General features: G+C 49.0%; 1 protein-coding gene across 10 annotated transcripts in view; it reads right to left on the bottom strand.

Annotated features, from left to right (window-relative positions):
* P2RY6 (pyrimidinergic receptor P2Y6) overlaps window positions 1-19807 on the bottom strand; it is a 57080-nt gene that overhangs the window by 18934 nt on the left and 18339 nt on the right. For 4 of the 10 annotated variants that reach the window (XM_066368269.1, XM_066368212.1, XM_066368222.1 and 1 more), the window contains one exon: window positions 5407-5495. The exons of 4 other annotated variants lie outside the window; for them this stretch is intronic. Coding sequence is in view for 4 of the 6 variants with exons in the window: in XM_066368212.1 (XP_066224309.1) it covers window positions 5407-5416 (10 nt within the window). In the remaining 2 variants the exon portion in view is untranslated. Of the gene's footprint in view, window positions 1-828; window positions 945-5406; window positions 5496-19807 lie in introns of those variants that run through there. 2 more of the 10 variants (XM_066368203.1, XM_066368307.1) reach the window with 2 other exon arrangements.

Raw genomic sequence — 19807 nt, 5'->3', positions numbered from 1 at the left:
TCCAGCCTTTCTCCTACTTATCATTCCCAGATAAGCTCAAGCCCTGTTCTCAGACCCTCACCTGGTCAATGTGGCTCACAAGAGCCACTGGGGACATTGGCAGGACGACAGGGCCAGTGTTGAGCCCTGTCCTTCTGAGGTAGAGGCCCTGGGGGTGTCACCCTGATACCAGGTATCCACCACCCATTTCTCCTCCAGGTATACCATCAGCAGAAACAATGAAGTCCCTCACCCCATAGAGGGGACAACCTTTCTACAATTCCAACAATAATACACAGGGTCAGTTTATGCCAGGAGAAGAAGCAATTCAGTTTAGACATAAAGCAGAAGTGACAAGGGTTGACGCTCCTTGAGTTGCCTGGATCCTCTGGTCTCAGGATACCCTTTAGATGACTTAGCAGCCTCCCACATCTCCTGCCTTGGCCCCAAGGACCTCATATCTAGAAGGGATGAGGAGGTCTGATAGCCAGAGGCAGGAGCTGGAAGCCTGAGTCACAGCCTTCCAGCCAGCCAGGAACCAGCCCAGACCAGGCTGAATGTGGAAAGAGGCCTTCCCACCTTGGCCTGCCTGCCTGCTGGGAAACTCATCTGGAATCCCCCTTGCTTAGCCTCTGGCCTGAGAGGTTAGCAGCAAGGGCACAGGATGACAGGGGTCAACTCTCAGCTTCCTTCCCTTGAGGAGTCAGACAGGCTGGGATCCAGCACCAACTTGCTGCATGAGCCAGCACGAGTTACCTACCCTCAATGCGCCTGTGTCTCTGTGTGACGGACTGGCATCCCGTGCCCTTGCTGCTAAACTCACAGGCCAGAGCTAATCGTGGCGCTTACCTGACAGGGTCATTATGTCTTCTGTGCTCCACTCACCAACTCATCCCTGACCCGGGCAGCATCCAGCCCCCCGATGGCCAGTCTGAGTCCAGGTTCCTGATGCCAGTGCCTCTCTGGCACCCCGAGGACAGAGGGCAGGGGACAGAGCCAACCCCTTCTGTAGGAGTTTTGATCTCAGCTGTGGTATCAGGCTGGCCACAAAAGCAGTAAAACCTGGCAGGAGGGGGGCACACAGAAGGCAGGAAACCTCATTTCTCTTCTCTTTCCCACTTCCCCTTCTCATCTCCTTTGTAACAGGAATTAAAGCTGGAACCGAAACAACCATTTTCAGTGCAAGGAAGGAGAAGCTGTAGCTTTGGGGAATTGGAGCCGCTTCCTTTGGTTTCTCTCCAGCTTGTACAGGCTGAGCAAAGAGGAAACTTGAATCTCTTTAGTCTCTCCTATGTGCCAGGCCCCAGCTGCCCCACTGCTGAGCTCACAGCATCTGGACTTTTTTTTTTTTAAGAGAGAGGAGAGACAGGGACAGGGACAGACAGCCAGGAAGGGAGAGAGATGAGAAGCATCGACTCGTAGTTGTGGCACCTTAATTGTTCATTGATTGCTTTCTCATATGTGCCTTGACCTGAGGCGGTGATGGGGCAGGGAGGGACACAGCTGAGCCAGTGATCCGTTGCTTAAGGCAGCAACCTTTGGCTCAAGCCAGTGACTTTGGGCTTCAAGCCAGCAACCATGGGTCGTGTCTATGATCCCATGCTCAAGCCAAATGAGTCCATGCTCAAGAGGGCAACCTCAGGGCTTCAATCCTGGGTCCTCAGCATCCCAGTCTGACACTCTATCCACTGTGCCACCACCTGGTCAAGCTGGACAGACATTTTTATTGGGCATTGACTATGCACCAAGTAACATGCGAACGTGCTTTACATGCTTTATCTCATTTGCTCTTCACAGTTACCATCCCAACTTCACAGATGAGGAAGCTGCAGCTTGGCAAAGTTAGCAACAGCTTTTCTCCTGGAAATGAGATGAGGTCAGACACCACGATGCCCTGGTGAGTGCAGGGCTGGCAAGTCACGGTGGCCTAGGGGGGTTGAGGAACTGTGAGAGAGCTCAAGAGAGTGTGCAAAGGGCCCAGAAAGCAGCAGCAGCAGAAGAAGGAGAGCCCACAGTGCCTGGCTTCCCAAGTCCATGCCCTTGGGACTGCAATTCCTCCCACCCAGGACTCCAGGAGATCCCAAGATCATCCAATAAGCCCTCTTTCACCTGGAGCTGGTGTGGGAGGATCTCTGTTTCTTGTCTGGACCCCAGGATTTCAATTTTCTCCCTGTGGATGTGTACCACTTGGATCTCTCTTCGAGAAAGAACTAGCCATTTAGTTGCAAGCAGTGCAGTTGACTGACAGCTTCTGTTGGTATCTTAAGGACCCACCCTTCCGCTCAGATAACCAGGCTCCAGTCTGCTGGGAAGAGATGGCCCAGGTCCAGCCAGTCATTGTTCTGCTCCTCTGTAGCTTCTTCCCACCCAATTCCCAGACCCCCTCTGATGATTAGGGCCCCACCTGCTGCTTTTTCTTTGGGGGATCCCCTCCTTCTCTCCTTGAGGATCTGGGGGGGGGTGGCCCTGTGACCTAGGCCTGCCAATCAGAGAAGAATGGGCTCCTCAGGCCCCATAAATGGCTCAGGGGTGGAGGAGCAACCTCCTTGGGTGCCCCAGAGTCAATTCTGGAGCTTTTGCTGGAACACTGGGAAGGAGACAGATTTTTCCATTGGATTTGCAAAGCTGGTAGGGAATGAGCCTGGAGCTGCTCAAACCAGGTGAACTATGTGCCAGGCACTCTCTTAAGCACTGCAGATACTATCCAAAGTAAAGCCAAGGAATGGCAGAGTAGAGGGTTGGAAACATACAAGTTCCTGAGAACCCCACTGAGGGCCTTGTTCCAGCTATACCTGAAGCTTCACCTGCCACTGGACTTTTTTTATTTTTTTATTTTTTTATTTATTCATTTTAGAGAAGAGAGAGAGAGAGAGAAGGGGGGGAGGAGCAGGAAGCATCAACTCCCATATGTGCCTTGACCAGGCAAGCCAAGGGTTTTGAACCGGCAACCTCAGCATTCCAGGTCGACGCTTTGTCCACTGCGCCACCACAGGTTCAGGCTTTTGTGGTGTGAGCTGATAAAGTCCCCTTTTGTCTCAGTCCATTTGACTTAGGATTCTGTCACTTGAAATCCGGAGTCCTGCCCACAGACCTGCACCCCCATGCTTCCCTCTCTCCACAGCCCGTGTTCACAGCTTTGGTCCCAGAATCCTAACATTCCTATAGGGGAGGCTAGAACAGACTGTTTACCTTGGGGCCACCAGCAGAGGGGCAGGTGGGGATTGAGGGGCTGTCAAGCCTAATCCCCTCAACAGCTCCCAGGGTGACCACTGTCATCTCAGTAGGTTCTAGACAGGAAACTGGAAAGCTGTAAACCCAAGTTCCAGTCCTAATTCACCTTCTACCTGTTGTGTGACCCTGGGCAGGTCACTTCTCCTCTCTGAACCTTATTTTCCTGAGCTATTTCACTGTGACAGTTTCTAGGCTGCTCAGGAGGTGCTAGCCACTGAGCTAAGTGCTTTTGCTATAGAATCTCATTTGCTCTTACAACTACCCTGTGTGGTAGGTCATAGTATCCTAATTTTAGAGTGAGGAAACAGGCTTAGAGAAGGTTAGTGACTTGCCCAAGGAGACACAGTGAGTCAGTGGTGGGCCAGGACTAGGATGCAAGTCTGAATAATGATAAAATCTGTGCCCAGAAAGAGAGGTGACAATTTCCTACAGGAAAACTGAAACCAGAGAAATTAAGACCTTGCCCAAAGTGTCCAGTAAATCCACTATGCCACCCAGCCTCTCAAGAACACAGCGGCCTGAGAAAGAACAAAGAAATGGGAGCCAGGAGATAGGGAAGAAAAGACTAGTCCCAGGGTCAATGTCAGCTACACTCCCTCCATTCTCTAATTTTGTTAGGAATTTGGGACAAGGTCTGCTTTGTTTTGGGGGCCCCAGAGACCAGCATAGGTGCCAGCTTCCAAGAAACACTGGGAAATATAACATGAGTGAAGCCAGTCTGTAAAGATAAGCCACAGCCCTGGCCAGGTAGCTCAGTTGGTTAGAGCACTGTCCCAATAGTTGTGGGTTCAATCCTTGGTCAGGGCACATACAAGAACCAACTAATGAATGCATACATAAGTGGAATAGTAAATTGGTGTTTCTTTTTCTCCCTCCCCCCCCTCAAATCAATTTAAAAATAAAGAAAGGAAGGGAGGGAGGGAGGGAGGAAGGAAGGAAGGGCCACATGGCTCTGTCCTTGGTGTTGCCTGGCTCAATTAAAATTTTACAAACTCTTTGTCTTGGCTGATGGCAGAGAAGACTTGTTAAGGCAGCGTTCTCAACCTGTGGGTCGCGACCCCGGCGGGGTTGCCCAAAGCAATCGGAAAATACATAATGCATATCAGGTATTTACATTCCGAATCATAACTGTAACAAAATTACAGTTATGAAGTAGCCACCAAAATTATTTTTTGGTTTGGGGTCACCGCAACATGAGGAACTGTATTGCGGGGTCACGGCATTAGAAAGGTTGAGAACCACTGTGTTAAGGGGAAATACAGTTAACAGAGTAGCACCTCTGAGCCTTCCTGGGTACCCCAGCCCCTGACCCACCAGCAGGCAGAACACCAACACTGCTTGAGTGTTTCACAGCAGACACTGGGGCCCCAAATGTAAGCAGCTTTGTCCACGGCTCTTACAGTAAGGTTTGGGTGTGGAGGAAGACTTAGAGAACCCCTCAGCTCCCATGAGAGAGAGCCCTTGCCTTGGCCCTGCTCTGACCATCCCTAGCACACAAGCCCACCTAGCAGAAATACAATACTCAATTGGCCCAGGGGTCAATGACAGGGCTCTGGGCTCTGAGCCCTCAGGGCATCTGACCTGGAGCTTTTCCCATCTTTTCGAGAAGGAGGCTTCTAGAAGTCTCTTTTGACAGGACTTATCTAGCCTCTGCTTGCATACTTCCTATGACAGGGAGTTCACTCCTTTATTTCCAGGCCACTGCATTCTACCTTGAGAAAGCTCAACAGGAGATGTGCTTTGTCATTCATACCAAGCCCTGAGATCTGCCCCTAGGCACCGCTTATTTTCCCTTGCCTAGTCTGTCTCTGGTCACAGAGCCTGGCTGCTCCCAAGTCCCAGGGCACCCTATAGAGACTGTCTGAGACCATTCATCAGTTGGTCTTCATTGTCACTAGGCAATCCTAGTGTTTATGTCCAGGCCCAGGGAACCTAGTGGTGGAGCCCACAAACCAGGCATAAAGCCAAGGGGCCATGACCATTTCCAAATGTGAGGACAAAACCCTTTGCCTCCGCCCTTTCCTGACTGGGTCTGTGTGTCTGTGTGTACGTGGTCGGGGGCAAGAAGAATGGCGGTCTCTTACCATTTTGGGAGGAAGAAACTGAGGCCCCCATAAGCTTAGTACCTTACCAAGGCCACCAGTCAGTGGTCTTCCAATCAGCTGGACCACCTTCCACCGGATCCCAAATCCTCACCCTCAAACATCAGTCATGTGGGACTGGGGCCCCATTTGTAGCCAATCTAGTGAGGGAGGAGCGGCACTTTGTAGGCATCTGAGTGGTGGCTGGGGAGGAAGAGATCAAAGTCAGGGCAATGCCTGGCTCAAAGTGTAATGTGGGAGGTCAGCGGTGACACAGGCAGTTCCTGCTGAAGAAGGGCGTGCTGCTATATGTGGAGAGTGCTTGAAGAACACAGAGAACACGGGACAGACCTCACCTCCTTCAGGGGCACTCATGAGGCCTTCTGATGAGGCCCCCCCACCACTCGAGCTAAAATGCACCCTCCCACTGTGCACATGCATGCTTCCTACTCCTCTCTTCTGCTGTAGTTTTCTCCTTAGCATTTACCATCTTTTTTTAAAAAAAAACATTTTTCTTAAGGTTTTATTTATTCATTTTAGGGGGAGAGAGAGAGAGAGAAAGAGAGGAGGGGAGAAGCAGAAAACATCAACTCCCATATATGCCTTGACCAAGTAAGCCCAGGGTTTTGAACCGGCGACCTCAGCATTCTAGGTTGATGCTTTATCCACTGAGGCACCACAGGTCAGGTTGCATTTACCATCTTTATTTATTTATTTATTTATTTTTCTGAAGTGAGAAGCAGGGAGGCAGAGAGACAGACTCCTGCATGCACCTGACCAGGATCAGTCCAGCATGCCCAATAGGGGGCAACGCTCTGCCCATCTGGGGCATTGCTCTGTTGTGGCTGGAGCCATTCTAGTGCCTGAGGTGGAGGCCATGGAGCCATCCTCTGTGCCCGGGCCAACTTTGCTTCAGTGGAGCCTTGGCTGCGGGAGGGGAAGAGAGAGATAAAGAGGGAGGAAGGGTGGAGAAGCAGATGGGTGCTTCTCCTGTGTGCCCTGGCCGGGAATTGAACCTGAGACTTCCATATGCTGGGCCGACACTCTACTGCTGAACCAACTGGCCAGGGCCACATTTACCATCTTTTAAGGTACTATTTTATTTGTCTGCTTATTGTCTGTCTCCCCCCACCAGAACATAAACTCCACCAGGACAGGGGTTTCATGTTTTATTCACTACTGAGTCTCCAGTGCCAAAGACAGTGCCTAGCACTAGTAGGTACTTAATATTTGTTAAATAGCCCTGTCTGGCTGGCTCAGTGGATAGGGCATTGGCCCAATGTATGGACGTCCTGGATTTGATTCCCAGTCAGGGCACACAAGAGAAGTAACCATCTACTTCTCTTCTCCTTCTTCTCTCCCTCTTCCCCTCTTGCATCCAGTGGCTCAATTGGTTTGAGCGTCATCCCCGGGCACTGAGGATAGCTCATTGGTCTGAGTGTCAGCCTCAGGTGCTAAAAATAGCTTGGTTGATTCGAGCATCAGCCCCAGGCAGGGGTTGCTGGGTGGATCCTGCTCAGGGCACAAGTGGGAATCTGTCTCACTATCTCCCTTCCTCTCACTTAAAATAAAAATTGTTGAATGAATGAATGAATTTCTAGGGGAATGTCTGATGGAAAGGACTTGGGAGCAGAGATCTGATTGGGGGCAAAGTGGACTTCGCTTAAGGCTATGCTTGTATTACAAGCTGCAGTTTGTATTTCCAGCATGTGTTTCTTGGGGATTGGGAACTGACAGAGACCATAGAGCCACAGTGGGTTGCCTCTATCTGGCTGTGTGCATGATTCAGGCTGTGAACAGTCCCACCTAAGAGAGGCAAACAGGATATGACCTGGTGGGCCTGGGCTGCCTGCCTCTCCCTCCTGCCCTGACACTCTCACCTGCTCGATCATCATGCCCCCCACCCCATACTGGTGCTGCTCCAGCATATTCTCCCCGAGCCTGCACACCATCACTCCCTCTGCACCGGGGCCTCTGATTTAGAGTCGTTCAGCACCTGGGCCAGCATCTCCCTGGTATCTTGCCAGTCTGGACCCCTTCCCTTGCCAGTCTGGACCCCTTCCCTTGCCAGTCTGGACCCAGGTATCTTGCCAGTCTGGACCCCTTCCCTTGCCAGTCTGGACCCAGGATTCCTAGGAACACAGCCAATCTGTTCGTATCCTTTACTTCTGGCACCATCAGATGCTGTGTCCTGCGCTGCGAAGCTGAGCGTGGCTGGAGGATGTGACTCAGCTGAGGACCCCAAGGCTCCATGGACGAGGTCACTACCCTACGTGGCTGGGTCCTCAACCTTTTGCCTGTGTTGGACTGGTCTCCCTCCCCTCTCTTTCAAACCTTTGCCTCATCTTTCTTGTCAGTGCTACACCCTCAACCCCAGTAGCCCTCAACTCCTTTCAAAGCAAAGAGAGCCCTTGCAGAGGGGCCTCTTCACATTCTGGTCACTAAAATAAGCCTGCCTGCATCTGCCCCTTCTCTCCCTGTTCTGCAGCCCTCCTGGGTCCAAGGCCCCTCCTCCTGTGCTGCCAGCTCCTCCCCCTCAGCCCACAGAGCTCTCCATCCAGTTTAACCTCCTCCTTGACCCCCATGCTTCCCAGCCCTGCGTCTTCCTCCCTTCATAATCAAGCTTCTGGAAGAGTCCTCGCTGCTCTGCCTCCATTTCTCCCAGCTCTACAGTTGGTCCCAGGGCAGAGCAGGGAGTCTTCGGACCCAGCTTAGAGAAACATAGTGGACACCCTGTCTTTCTTGGTGAAGTTGGCGAGATGAGACCATGGGAGTGAGTGACCATCTGAGCTCCATCACCAGGAAATCTCAGAAGTGACCTTGACATAACATGATTTGGGAGAAAAACAGGCCACTTCCAGGGAACTTCTCCCTGACCCCCCCCCCCCAGCCCCACCAGGCTGATGCAGGGCTAGAGGAGGGGAACTGCATCTGTGGCGTCCAGGAAAGGGCCTGGACTCGGACAGGAAGGTAGGGTGGGGCTCAGGGTGGGCAGCAGCACCTCCAGAATGTCTGTTTAGGGGGGAATGGGGATCTGGCCGGGGCAGAGGAGGGGACTGATACCTTTGCATAGGTCATGACATCAGTTTGAGAAAATGTTGTCTGCATCTTAGAATAAGAGAGGCTATCAATCATGGAGCAGGTGAAGGCGGGGGTGGGGTGGGGTACAAAGCTCCCTAAGCTACCCCCTGGCATCACCCTGGTCATACAAAATATGAGACTACACTCTGGATGGGGTCTCTCCTCAGAGCTCCCTGAAAATTCAGAGTTCTTCAAGCCCCATCAGTAATTCTAATTCTCCTGTGCAGTCCCACACACTCCCGCTGGCTTGAGCCCAAAGGTTGCTGGCTTGAGCTCAAAGTCGCTGGCTTAGCCCAAAGTTGCTGGCTTGAGCAAGGGGTCACTGGCTCTGCTGGAGCCTCCCAGTCAAGGCACATATGAGAAAGCAATCTATGAATAACATGAGTTGATGCTTATCTCTATCCCTTCCAGTCTGTCTGTCTCTCTTTCTCTCACTAAAAGGGAAAAGTAGAGATAATAACACCCACCTCATAGTACTGTTGGGACTCAAATGAAGTAATGGAACTAGAACACCTGGTTCAGTATCTGGTGAGAACAGGCAGTCACTCAGTGAGGCTTCTATTCACTCATAATTTTATCACAAACCAGCTAAATCCATGAGAAATGGCCTTATTTGCAGCCTTTGCTTATTTACTCACTCACTTATTCATTCATTCATTTGACATGCAATTGCAGGGAGCCTTACAGTGTGCAGGGACTTCTCTGGGCTCTGGTCCCTATTTCTGAGAAGCCCCAGCAAGTGAAAAGATAAATGAAGGGGTCCTTGGAAAGAGACAGGAGGCTTCTATCCCTGCCTGGAGTACCAAGGAAGGCTTCCTGGAGGAGGTAATTCTTTGTTGGATGTGGTCAAGGAAGTAGAGGGTAATCCTGGCACGGAGAACTGCTGGAGAGGTGAAGGCATGGGCCATCTGCAAGTGGTTGTGTTTGTAGAAGCTGAGGCTGAGAGGTCATCAGATCCAGGTCCTGACAGGCCACAAATGCCAGGCTACAAATTTGGCATCTGCATGTGGGTGCCAGCCAAAGAGCCTTCGATGGTTTGTTAAGCAGGGCAGAGATTTGATCAAATTTGAGATTTAGGGGTCCTGTGTGCTGCTGCATGGAGGACAGATTAGATGTGGTTCTATTCCAGGTCAGAGACAAGAAGGTCTGAGGTGGTGCCCTGGCTCTTCCAGTAGGGGCTGGAGGTAGAGCCAAATCAGGGGCACTGAATGCCAGGTTCATAGCAGCCTCCCATCCCTCTTCTACCCACTCCTCCACAACCCTGACAGCCAGTGCTAGAAAGACGGATTGGGGGAAGGTGTGGCTTCTCAGAGATGCCCTCCTCCAGTCCTCAGGTCACAAACGGGAATCCAGGATCCAGAATAAATGAGAGCATGGCCTATGTCCCTTCTGTGTCCCCATGGGGACCTCCCACCCTGGCCCCCATGCCCAAGCCTGTTTCTCCAGTCTGACTCCTCTCCTGGGGAAGCACAGGTGTGGCTTTGGTAGATGGGGACTAGAAGAGTCCGAAAGGATAGCTTGCTCCAACTGCCAGGCCCAGGTAGGCCCTCCCATCTCCAACTGCAAGGGGAGCCCTTAGAGTTTCCGGAGTTCTCTCCTGTCCATTTCCACACCAGTTTGCAGCAGGAGAAACCAAAACTCAGGGAAGAGAGGCATTGGGCTCCTAGGATATAAACACAGCCATCTGGCCTATGAGTATCAGGTGCAGAAGACAGAAATCATGGGCCTTAGGCCTGGCCCTGCCACTGGGCAGCTGGATTCATGATTCCTGAGGATACGCAGCTGGTGAGGGGTGGAGCTCCTACAGCACCAGCATCTGTCTCTGGCTGTGCCCTGTGCTCAGCTCTGTTTTCAGGGTGTACTCCCCTTCCAAATCAGTCTGTGTCACTGCAAGGCATGGCTGAGAAGGACAAATAAGAAGGAACCATGTGCCATCTGCTCCAGGCAGCTGTGGGCTTGGACTGGTCCCATCTCTGGTGGAGTAGCCAGAACCTAACCCTCTCCAAGGGAGTCAGATGTCCTATCAACACAGCTCAGCCAGGGTGGGGTTGGTGGGGAGGCCTGGCTCTTGCCTTGGGGCTTGCAGACTTGACAAAGACCCGTCAGTGTCTGGCCTATGCATGGCCTGGACCTGGGGGTGGGATGGGCAGGTGGAGCCTATGGAACTACCCGGGAGATATGCTACTGTTTAATATGGTCAGTGCCAGATGCCTGCCATCTTCCAATCTCCCCGGATAGGCTAGTGGGGCAAGGCCTGCTCATTGCCATTCTCCTGGTGGGAAAAGTGTGGACAAAGAAAGGGCCACATACTAAACCTGATGAGCCCAGGGGAGGCCTGCATGGCGGCCTTACAAACTCAGAGACCAGAAGTAACCACAGAGGATGGTTTGAAATGAAAACTTTCTAACTAAAAGCAGGTCAAGGCAGGTAGTCACGTCCTAGGCTGGTATCTTCCCTGTCAAAGGTCAGTCTTTACCTTAACTGCATCTATTGTCTTTTTGCACTTAGGATAGCATATCTTTGGAATGTCAGGGTAATTTTCTTTCTTTTCTTTTTTTTCCAGACCCCTCAGGGCACAACCACTGCACCCGAGTGGAGACCACAAATCCCCTCATTGTTATTGTTATCATATTAATTGTTAACTGTTAACTATCCTATACCCCAAAATTTAAAAAAGGTATATATGTCTATTTGTTTTACTTTTTTATCCAATCCCAGAGATTTCCCTGCTTTGCTTTCTCCCGCCTCCCTCATCTGCCACCAATGGATTTCATGTGACCCCCCTACATCTTGCTCTTTGATTCTGATGTATAAAATAAATGGTAAGGCCCTGGCCGGTTGGCTCAGCGGTAGAGCGTCGGCCTAGCGTGCGGAGGACCCGGGTTCGATTCCCGGCCAGGGCACATAGGAGAAGCGCCCATTTGCTTCTCCACCCCTCTGCCGTGCTTTCCTCTCTGTCTCTCTCTTCCCCTCCCGCAGCCGAGGCTCCATTGGAGCAAAGATGGCCCGGGCGCTGGGGATGGCTCTGTGGCCTCTGCCTCAGGCGCTAGAGTGGCTCTGGTCGCAATATGGCGACGCCCAGGATGGGCAGAGCATCGCCCCCTGGTGGGCAGAGCGTCGCCCCTGGTGGGCGTGCCGGGTGGATCCCGGTCGGGCGCATGCGGGAGTCTGTCTGACTGTCTCTCCCTGTTTCCAGCTTCAGAAAAATGGAAAAAAAAATAAAAAATAAAAAATAAATAAATGGTAAAACAGGCATTTTCTGAAGCATTTTCTCAATCCATTGACATCTTACTTCTTGACAGCTGTCATCAGTTTGGCTCAAATAAAATCATAAAAATTCTGGCAGATTTGGATATTTCTTACATTGACAACACTGAGGCCCCATTTCAAATCACTAAGCCCTGTTTGTTCCCCATCCTTACATTTGTCCTACTGTCCCCTTCTCTCATCCTGCTGTCCATGCCTCAACCTAGACTGCAGCCACCTCATGCTCTCCGTCTTCCATCTCCTGGGTCAGTCTGTTTCCTTTCTGCAGCCAGAGGAATTAGTGCTCAGCAAAAATTTGACCTCATCACTCCACTGCCCAAACATTTTATGGCTTCCCAGGGCCTGAGGATTAAGGCAAGCCTCGGCCCTGCTGACCTCTCTGTTCTCAGCGCCCCCTCTGCCCCTCACACATGACCTGCAGGGCCCTGAGCTACTTTCAGTTCCTGGGACCAGCTGTGTTCTCTGCTCCCTGGTCAGTGCTGTTTCTGCCCCTAGACTGCCCTCTCCCCTCAGCTGCAGCTGGTGGACTCCTGCTGTGAACCCAGTGACAGAGGAAACCCAGGCCCTGCCCTCAGGAGCTCAGTGTCAACAGGGATCATGTACCTGAAGGTCCATAATCCAAGGCAGACGGCAGTGCTGCAGGGTCCTGAGGGGGCCCAGGCCAAAAGGGGTGGTTCTGCAGGCACGGAAGGCTCAGTGGAGGAGGCAACAATGAAACCGCCAAGTGCACATGGAGGCAAAGTCACTTTAGGCAGAGGGGACTGCAAGGGCTGAGGCTGGATGAGGCACCTTGAAGGATGGTGACTGCAGCTGGAGCTGCCAGTGCACCAGTAAATGTGGCTGGAAAGGAGCCCCAAACTAAGAATAGTAATGATACATTTTGAACCTGACTGGTGCCAGTGGTATATCACATTTAATCTCTGTGCAATAGGACTGGTGTTATTTTTACTTTAGACCAAGCGTTGGGTAAACGAGTTTGTAAAATTTGTGTTTTTTGAGTTTGCTCACGTTTACTGTTAAAAAATGGTGCTGGGCCTGACCTGTGGTGGCGCAGTGGATAAAGCCTCAACCTGGAATGCTGAGGTTGCCGGTTCAAAACCCTGGGCTTGCCTGGTCAAGGCACATATGGGAGTTGATGCTTCCTCCCCCTGTTCTCTCTGTCTCTTTCCAATCTCTCTCTCTAATAAAAATGGATAAATAAAATCTTTAAAAAAATAAAAATAAAAAAATAAAATAAAATAAAAAAATGGTGCTGGGCAGCACCAGGTATGTGATCTGTGAAACTGCAAATTACTTTCCTGCTTGGGAAGGGCTATTGTCTTGCTAATGTTTGCTGGAAGAGAGGTTCTGGAGCCAGAAAGTATTAAAAAGAGAAGGGAGGAAGCCATGTTTTTGCAGAGTTTGTGCAGAGAGAAGGGAGAAGATATGCAGATGGGGAAACAGAGGTGAGGGGCTTTTGTGAGCTCCACTGAGACTGGTGGGGCCTTTGATTCTAGGAGGAACCAGAGAAGATTCTCCTGGTTGCGGAACCAGATAATGTGTCAGGGTTTTGTGAACTCTGAATGAATGAAGAGGGAAGCGTTTCCCTGTGTGTTGCTCGTCGGCCAGTGCGAGACTTTAATAAAAGAATGGCCCACCATTTTTTGGCTCCACTGTTTATTTGCTGTCTGCCCGACTCTAACAGGAACCTGCATGTGCATGGCCACGACGACGATGGCCGCGAGTACTGGCCATACACCAAGGCATAGAGAGGGGGCACAGATAGAATGAACGGCTACTGGGGCTATGAACTTAGACCAGTTCCAGAGTCTATGTTCTGAGCACCTACAATACACTAGGGCTGGGGGAGGGTGGCTCTCCTGTGGCAGGGAAATCCAGCCCCTCCACTGCTCTGCCTAACCACCTGGGACCCAGCTTGACCAGGGCTCACCCTCCCACCAGTTTCAAGGTTCCATAAATACTGCCTCCTCCAGAGACCAACTAAAAGGATTGCCTCTACTTCTTTCAGTGCCCCCTATGGCAAGTCTGAGGTGAGGAATGTCCTTTCAAGTAGAACCTCATGACCCTGACTGCTCATCAGATTCCTGGCCCCCTCTTGGGGAGAAATGTTTGCCTGCCAAGCACTTTTTGCTATGGGGAACCCCCTACCCCATTCCATGGTAATTTTGTTCGTTCAAAGTAGGCACCTGACCCAAAGCCAATCAATCAGAAAGCATTCATCCCCTTATTGTGACAAGGTGCCAAAGAACTGTAAAACTTAGTATTGGCAACGCCATTTTAAAAGAAAAAGTCAGGCTTTCTGTCCTGTCCTTTCTTTGGAAAATGGAGGGAGAAGGGTATGAAAGTCTCCTGACTTACAAGGACAACCGGGTCATTTAGCTTTAGTTTTCTGAAAGGCTTAAGGTTATCTGAAGAACTTCCTTTCCCTTTCAATAAGACACAAAATTTACATACCACCCTACACTGATTTTGGCTTTCCCTCCCTTCCTGGAATCCTGAGAGTAACATGCCTCTAGGCCAGCAGTACTCAACCTGTGGGTCACGACCCCGGCGGGGGTCTAACGACCAAAACACAGGGGTCGCCTAAAGCCATTGGAAATACATATTTTATTTAAAAATGTATTGTATAATAAATATGTATTTTTTGATGGCTTTAGGTGACCCCTGTGTTTTGGTCATTTGACCCCCGCCGGGGTTGCAACCCACAGGTTGAGAACCGCTGCTCTAGGCAAAGGAGGGGAGATAGACACTAAAAGATTTGTGAATGTCTTTGATTGTATTACCTTGAAAGTTTTAATGTTGTTAATGGATCCTCTAGACAAATGTTATAAGCTTGTTAATGATTGTGCCATGATGTCATGCTCCCCCCAACCTGTATGTGGTCAAAGGGTATATAACCAGCCTCTGAAATATACTCGAGGCTGCACGATTTGGGTCAGATATGCCCCGTGTTAGTCATATGCTGCCGGCACATTAATAAATCTCCTCCTTTTAATAAAACCCTTCAAAATTCATCTGCACTTAGTGTCTCTACGTAAACCAGAGGAAGTGAGGTACGGTACTTTACAACATTTAGGGGCTCATCCGGGATCTGGTGTTCCGCGTCACCAGGTAGAGATACCCCAAATCGGCTGGTCTCTCTGGGGAGCTGCCCAACCCCGCTGGAATCGCGAGGAGAGGCACCACCTGAGACGTTTTCAGGGCTTCTCGTTTTCCTGTAGGGTTCAGACAGTTCTTTGGTAGACACCCCCCGGTTCCCAAATTTGACGATTTGGACAATGTGGCATAGAAATCAAGGAGGTAAGTAAAGCAACTCTTTTTGCTTTACTGAATTCTAGCTTTAAATCTGTTCTGAATTCTTGCTTTGCTGTTTGTGACTCCAGAGATATGTAGGTAAGGCAAATCTTTTGCTTTGCTGTTTGTGACTCCAGAGGTGTGTAGGTAAAGCAACTCTTTCTCTTTACTGAATTCTAACTTTCCTCTGAATTCTAGCTTTTCTGTTTTGGACTAGTATGTAGGTAAGGCAGATCTGTGGCTTTGCTGTTTGTGACTCTGGAGATATGTAGAAAGAGCTTCTGCTTTACTGTTTGGGACTCTGGAGGTGTGTAGGTAGGGCCAATCTTCTGTTTTGCTGTTTGGGACTAGTCTGTCAGTCTGGATCTGCTGCATGGGGATTGGATGCAATCTTACTCATTCAGTAGGCTCTCTAAGACTGAGACGTCGGTGGAGAGTTTTGGGTCCTGCCTTAGGCTTATCTGGGACGCATCTGGTTGTACTCTGGAAGAGACGTCCATTTGTGTTTGCATATTTATTTGTGCTCGAGGAAGATAATTAGTGGGAACTGAGTTGACCAGGTTAATCAGTTCTGCCTCCGGCTTCCAGAGGCGTCTATTTGTGTTTGCACATTTTTTCGTGCTCTAGGAAGACCATTAGTGGGGACTGAGTTAACCCCGAACTTCCAGGGACATCTGGTTGTACTCTCAGAGAAAGACCTGAGTGGGGACATTTGGTGGTACCACATTTGGGGGTGCTCTCAGGAAGAGACCTGAGTAGGGACTGGGTTTTTACTGAGCTGAAGGCCCCCGTTGCGCAGATAAAATATATTATGCTCACTTTGTTAAAGATGGCACTGCCCACATGGAAGCCCGTCACCCAGTTGATATTAATGTGTGTTGGTGGCAGGCTGTGGGCAGGCAGAATCCTTGTAGCCTGGGGCTTGGTTTTAGGACTAAACTTTCCCACCCTTTTTGATGTGGGGTGGTACAATCCCATCATGCCTCTGACAAGTGACTTTGTATTAGAGACTTCCCTATTTTGTATATTGGATTAAGGTTTTGATTTCTGCACTATAAAGTGGGGCAGACCAGGAGCTTGCTCTCTTGGTTCCTGAGATTAACATTAGAGAGGAGAGCAGAGAAAGGCCACATGGAGGAGGCCAGGAGAAGCAGCCAAGATGGCAGAGTGCTGAAGGAAAAGCCAGTTTGAGCAGAGTTTGTGCAGGGAGAAGGAAGGAGATGGGGAACAGAGGTGAATAAGTCTGGTGAGCTAGAAACCTTTGATTCTAGGAAACTCGGGTAAGTCAGGAGCTTTGTGAGCACTGAATGAGTGGGTTTTGGAGCCCAGTGTGTGTTTTTACTTGCCCACCGGGTGCAAGCTAGGATTAAAGATGATGGCCCACCAGTTCTTGGCTCCGTTGTTTCTTTACCGACTGTCTGAATCTAACGCGAACCTGCATGGGCCAGGCGGCTGTGATAGTGGCCGTGGCGACTGGCTTTACAAACCACTCCTTCCTTAAGTACTTGTAGGGTCTGCAAATTACTCAGCAGGCTGTTCAAAAGACTGTCTGAGAGGCGCTTCTAGCACTGCCAGGAGATCCAGTACATACTTTTCAGCCTGGGGACCCAGTCTGAGTAAAGAAGTACATTACCCAAGGACTGATTCCCACATGGACGGATCCACACACTGTGATCCTGACCACTCCCACTGCTGCCAAGATAGAAGGCATGCCCACCTGGATCCACCATAATCAGTTGAAACCTGCAGTCCCAATGGAGACACCTTGTGGACAGCGGAGACTGACCCCACCAACCCTTGTAAGTTAACCCTGAGAAGGACGGCATGCCCTGCTCCAACCACAAACTGGAAGCTGGTTGGTCTATGCACAGCTAATGCCTGAAGAAACTCACTAAAGACTCCCTTTTAATTAGACTTGAGGAAGAAGGGAAATTGGGGTAAAAGAAAAGCCAGCTTGGTTGTCACTAAAGGTTAAGTTTTTTTTAAGAGTTTTGACTAAAAGGAATTGTATAGTAATAAAAAATATAGGGTACAGCAATACTTTTTGAAAGAGAAAGGAAGAAAGTAAATTGTTATAAAAGCCAGTTATTTCTGATTAAGAAAATCTATAAAAATTAAGAATTGCCTCATGTACCTTGTTAAAATGAGTCAAGGATTTGACTCAGGATATAAAACCAGTGGGGAATGTGGTAAGGTGCCAGAGAACTGTAAAACTTAGTATTGGCAATGCCATTTTAAAAGGAAAAGTCAGGCTTTCTGTCCTGTCCTTTCTTTGGAAAATGGAGGGAGAAGGATATGAAAGTCTCCTGACTTACAAGGACAACCGGGTCATTTAGCTTTAGTTTTCTGAAAGGCTTAAGGTTATCTGAAGAACTTCCTTTCCCTTTCAATAAGAGACAAAATTTATATACCACCCTACACTGATTTTGGCTCTCCGTCCCTTCCTGGAATCCTGAGAGTAACATACCTCTAGGCAAAGGAGGGGAGATAGACACTAAAAGATTTGTGAATGTCTTTGATTGTATCACCTTGAGAGTTTTAATGTTTTAATGGATCTGCTAGACCAGTGGTAGTCAACCTCAGCCCTACCACCCCCTAGTGGGCGTTCCAGCTTTCATGGTGTGCGTTAGCGGAGCAACCATACTATAAATAAAAAGATAGATTTAACTATAGTAAGTTGTTTTATAAAGATTTATTCTGCCAAACTTAGCAGAAATCCGACATAAAGTACTTGGTAAGTAATTATTATTATATGCTTTAACTTGCTGTAACTCTGCTTTATAAATTTTATAAAGTAAAATTACTTCCCTACTTTATAAATCACCATTACTGTGGAACCAGTGGGTGGTTAGAAAATTTTACTACTAACAGATACAAAAGTGGGCAGTAGATATAAAAAGGTTGACTACCCCTGCCCTAGACAAATGTTATAAGCTTGTTAATGATTGTGCCATGATGTCATGCTCCCCCCAACCTGTATGTGGTCAAAGGGTATATAACCAGCCTCTGAGATATACTTGAGGCTGCACGATTTGGGTCAGATATGCCCCATGTTAGTCATATGTGGCTGGCATAATAATAAATCTCCTCCTTTTAATAAAACCCTTCAAAATTCATCTGGACTTGTGTCTCTATGTAAACCCGCGGAAGTGAGATATGGCACTTTACAACATTACTAGTGACTGGTTTGGGGGAAACCAGTTAGAATTTGTCCCAGCATGAAAGATTCTCTCCCTTTTCCTCCAGGATTATTAGTTGTGAGGGTCCTGGAAGCCTGGTGCTTCTGGAAAGAACTTGGATGAGAATGTAGGAATCCAAAAGGAAGTCAGGAGAAAGAATACAAAAAGAGAGAGTGCTCATGACATCACTGTAACTGCTGAATCTAGCCATGTCTGATCCAGGTTGACATAACTAATACCTTTATTGCCTAAGGTAGTTGCATTTGTCATTTGCAATCAAAACAGCTCTGGCCAGAATCTATGTAAACACAATTAATTTAAAAAAAAACAAAAACCCAGCTCTGGCCAACATGACACCAAAATCACAGGCAACAATAGAAAAAAAACAGATAAATTAGAATCCATCAGAATCAAAAACTTTTTTGCATCAAAGGACACTATCAGCCTGACTGTGGTGGCACAGTGGATAAAGTGTTGATCTGGAATGCTGAGGTCGCCGGTTTGAAACCCTGGGCTTGCCAGATCAAGGCACATATGGGAGTTGATGCTTCCTGTTCCTCCACCCCTTCTCTCTCTCTCTCTCTCTCTCTCTCTCTCTTTCTCTCTCTCTCTTTCCCATATCTAAAATGAATAAAGTCTTTTTTTTAAAAGAAGAGGACAGTATCAATAGAATAAAAAGACAACCCACAGAATGAGAAAAAATATTTGAAAGTGCCTGACCTGTGGTGGTGCAGTGGATAAAGCGTCGACCTGGAAATGCTGAAGGTCGCCGGTTCGAAACCCTGGGCTTACCTGGTCAAGGCACATATGGGAATTGATGCTTCCAGCTCCTCCTCCCCTTCTCTCTGTCTCTCCTCTCTCGCTCTCTCTCTCTCTCTCTCTCTCTCTATCTCTCTCTCTCTCTCTCTCCCTCTCCTCTCTAAAATGAATAAATAATAAAAAAAATATTTGAAAGCATATATCTGATAAGGGATTAACATTAGAATATATATAGAACTGCTACAACTCAACAAAAACAAAAATGACTCAATTCAAATATTGCTAATAGACATTTCTCCAAAGGAAATATCTAAATGGTCAATAAGCTCATGAAAGATGATCAAAGTCACTAATCATTAGGAAAATGCAAATCAAAACCACAATGAGAGCCTGACCAGGCTGTGGCACAGTGGATAGAGCATCAGACTGGGACACAGAGGGCTCAGGTTAGGGCTCAGGTTTGAAACCCTGAAGTAGCCAGCTTGAGTGTGGGCTCATCTGGCTTGAGCACGGGGTCGCTGGCTTGAGTGTGGGATCAAAGACACGACCCCAAGGTCACTGGCTTGAAGCACCAAGGTCGCTGGCTTGATCAAGGGGTCACATGCTCTGCTATAGCCCCCGGTCAAGGTACATAGGAGAAAGCAATCAATGAACAACTAAGGAGCCACAATGAAGCATTGATTCTTCTCATCTCTCTCCCTTCCTGTCTGTCTGTCCCTGTCTGTCCCTCTCTTTGTCCCCCCCTCTGTCTGTCACAAAAAAAAAATAAAATAAAAAATAAAAAACTACAATGAGATACCACTTCACATTCATTAGGATGGCTATCAAAAAACTAGAAAATCAGCCTGACCAGGCGGTGGCGCAGTGGATAGAGCATCGGACTGGGATGTGGAAGACCCAGGTTTGAGACCCCAAGGTCGCCAGCTTGAGCGAGGG

This window comes from Saccopteryx leptura, chromosome 1, assembly GCF_036850995.1.
Source record: "Saccopteryx leptura isolate mSacLep1 chromosome 1, mSacLep1_pri_phased_curated, whole genome shotgun sequence".
Classification (NCBI taxonomy): Eukaryota; Metazoa; Chordata; class Mammalia; order Chiroptera; family Emballonuridae; genus Saccopteryx; species Saccopteryx leptura.
The sequence above is the reverse complement of the archived record's forward strand: the minus strand, read 5'-3'. Positions and strand labels throughout refer to the sequence as shown.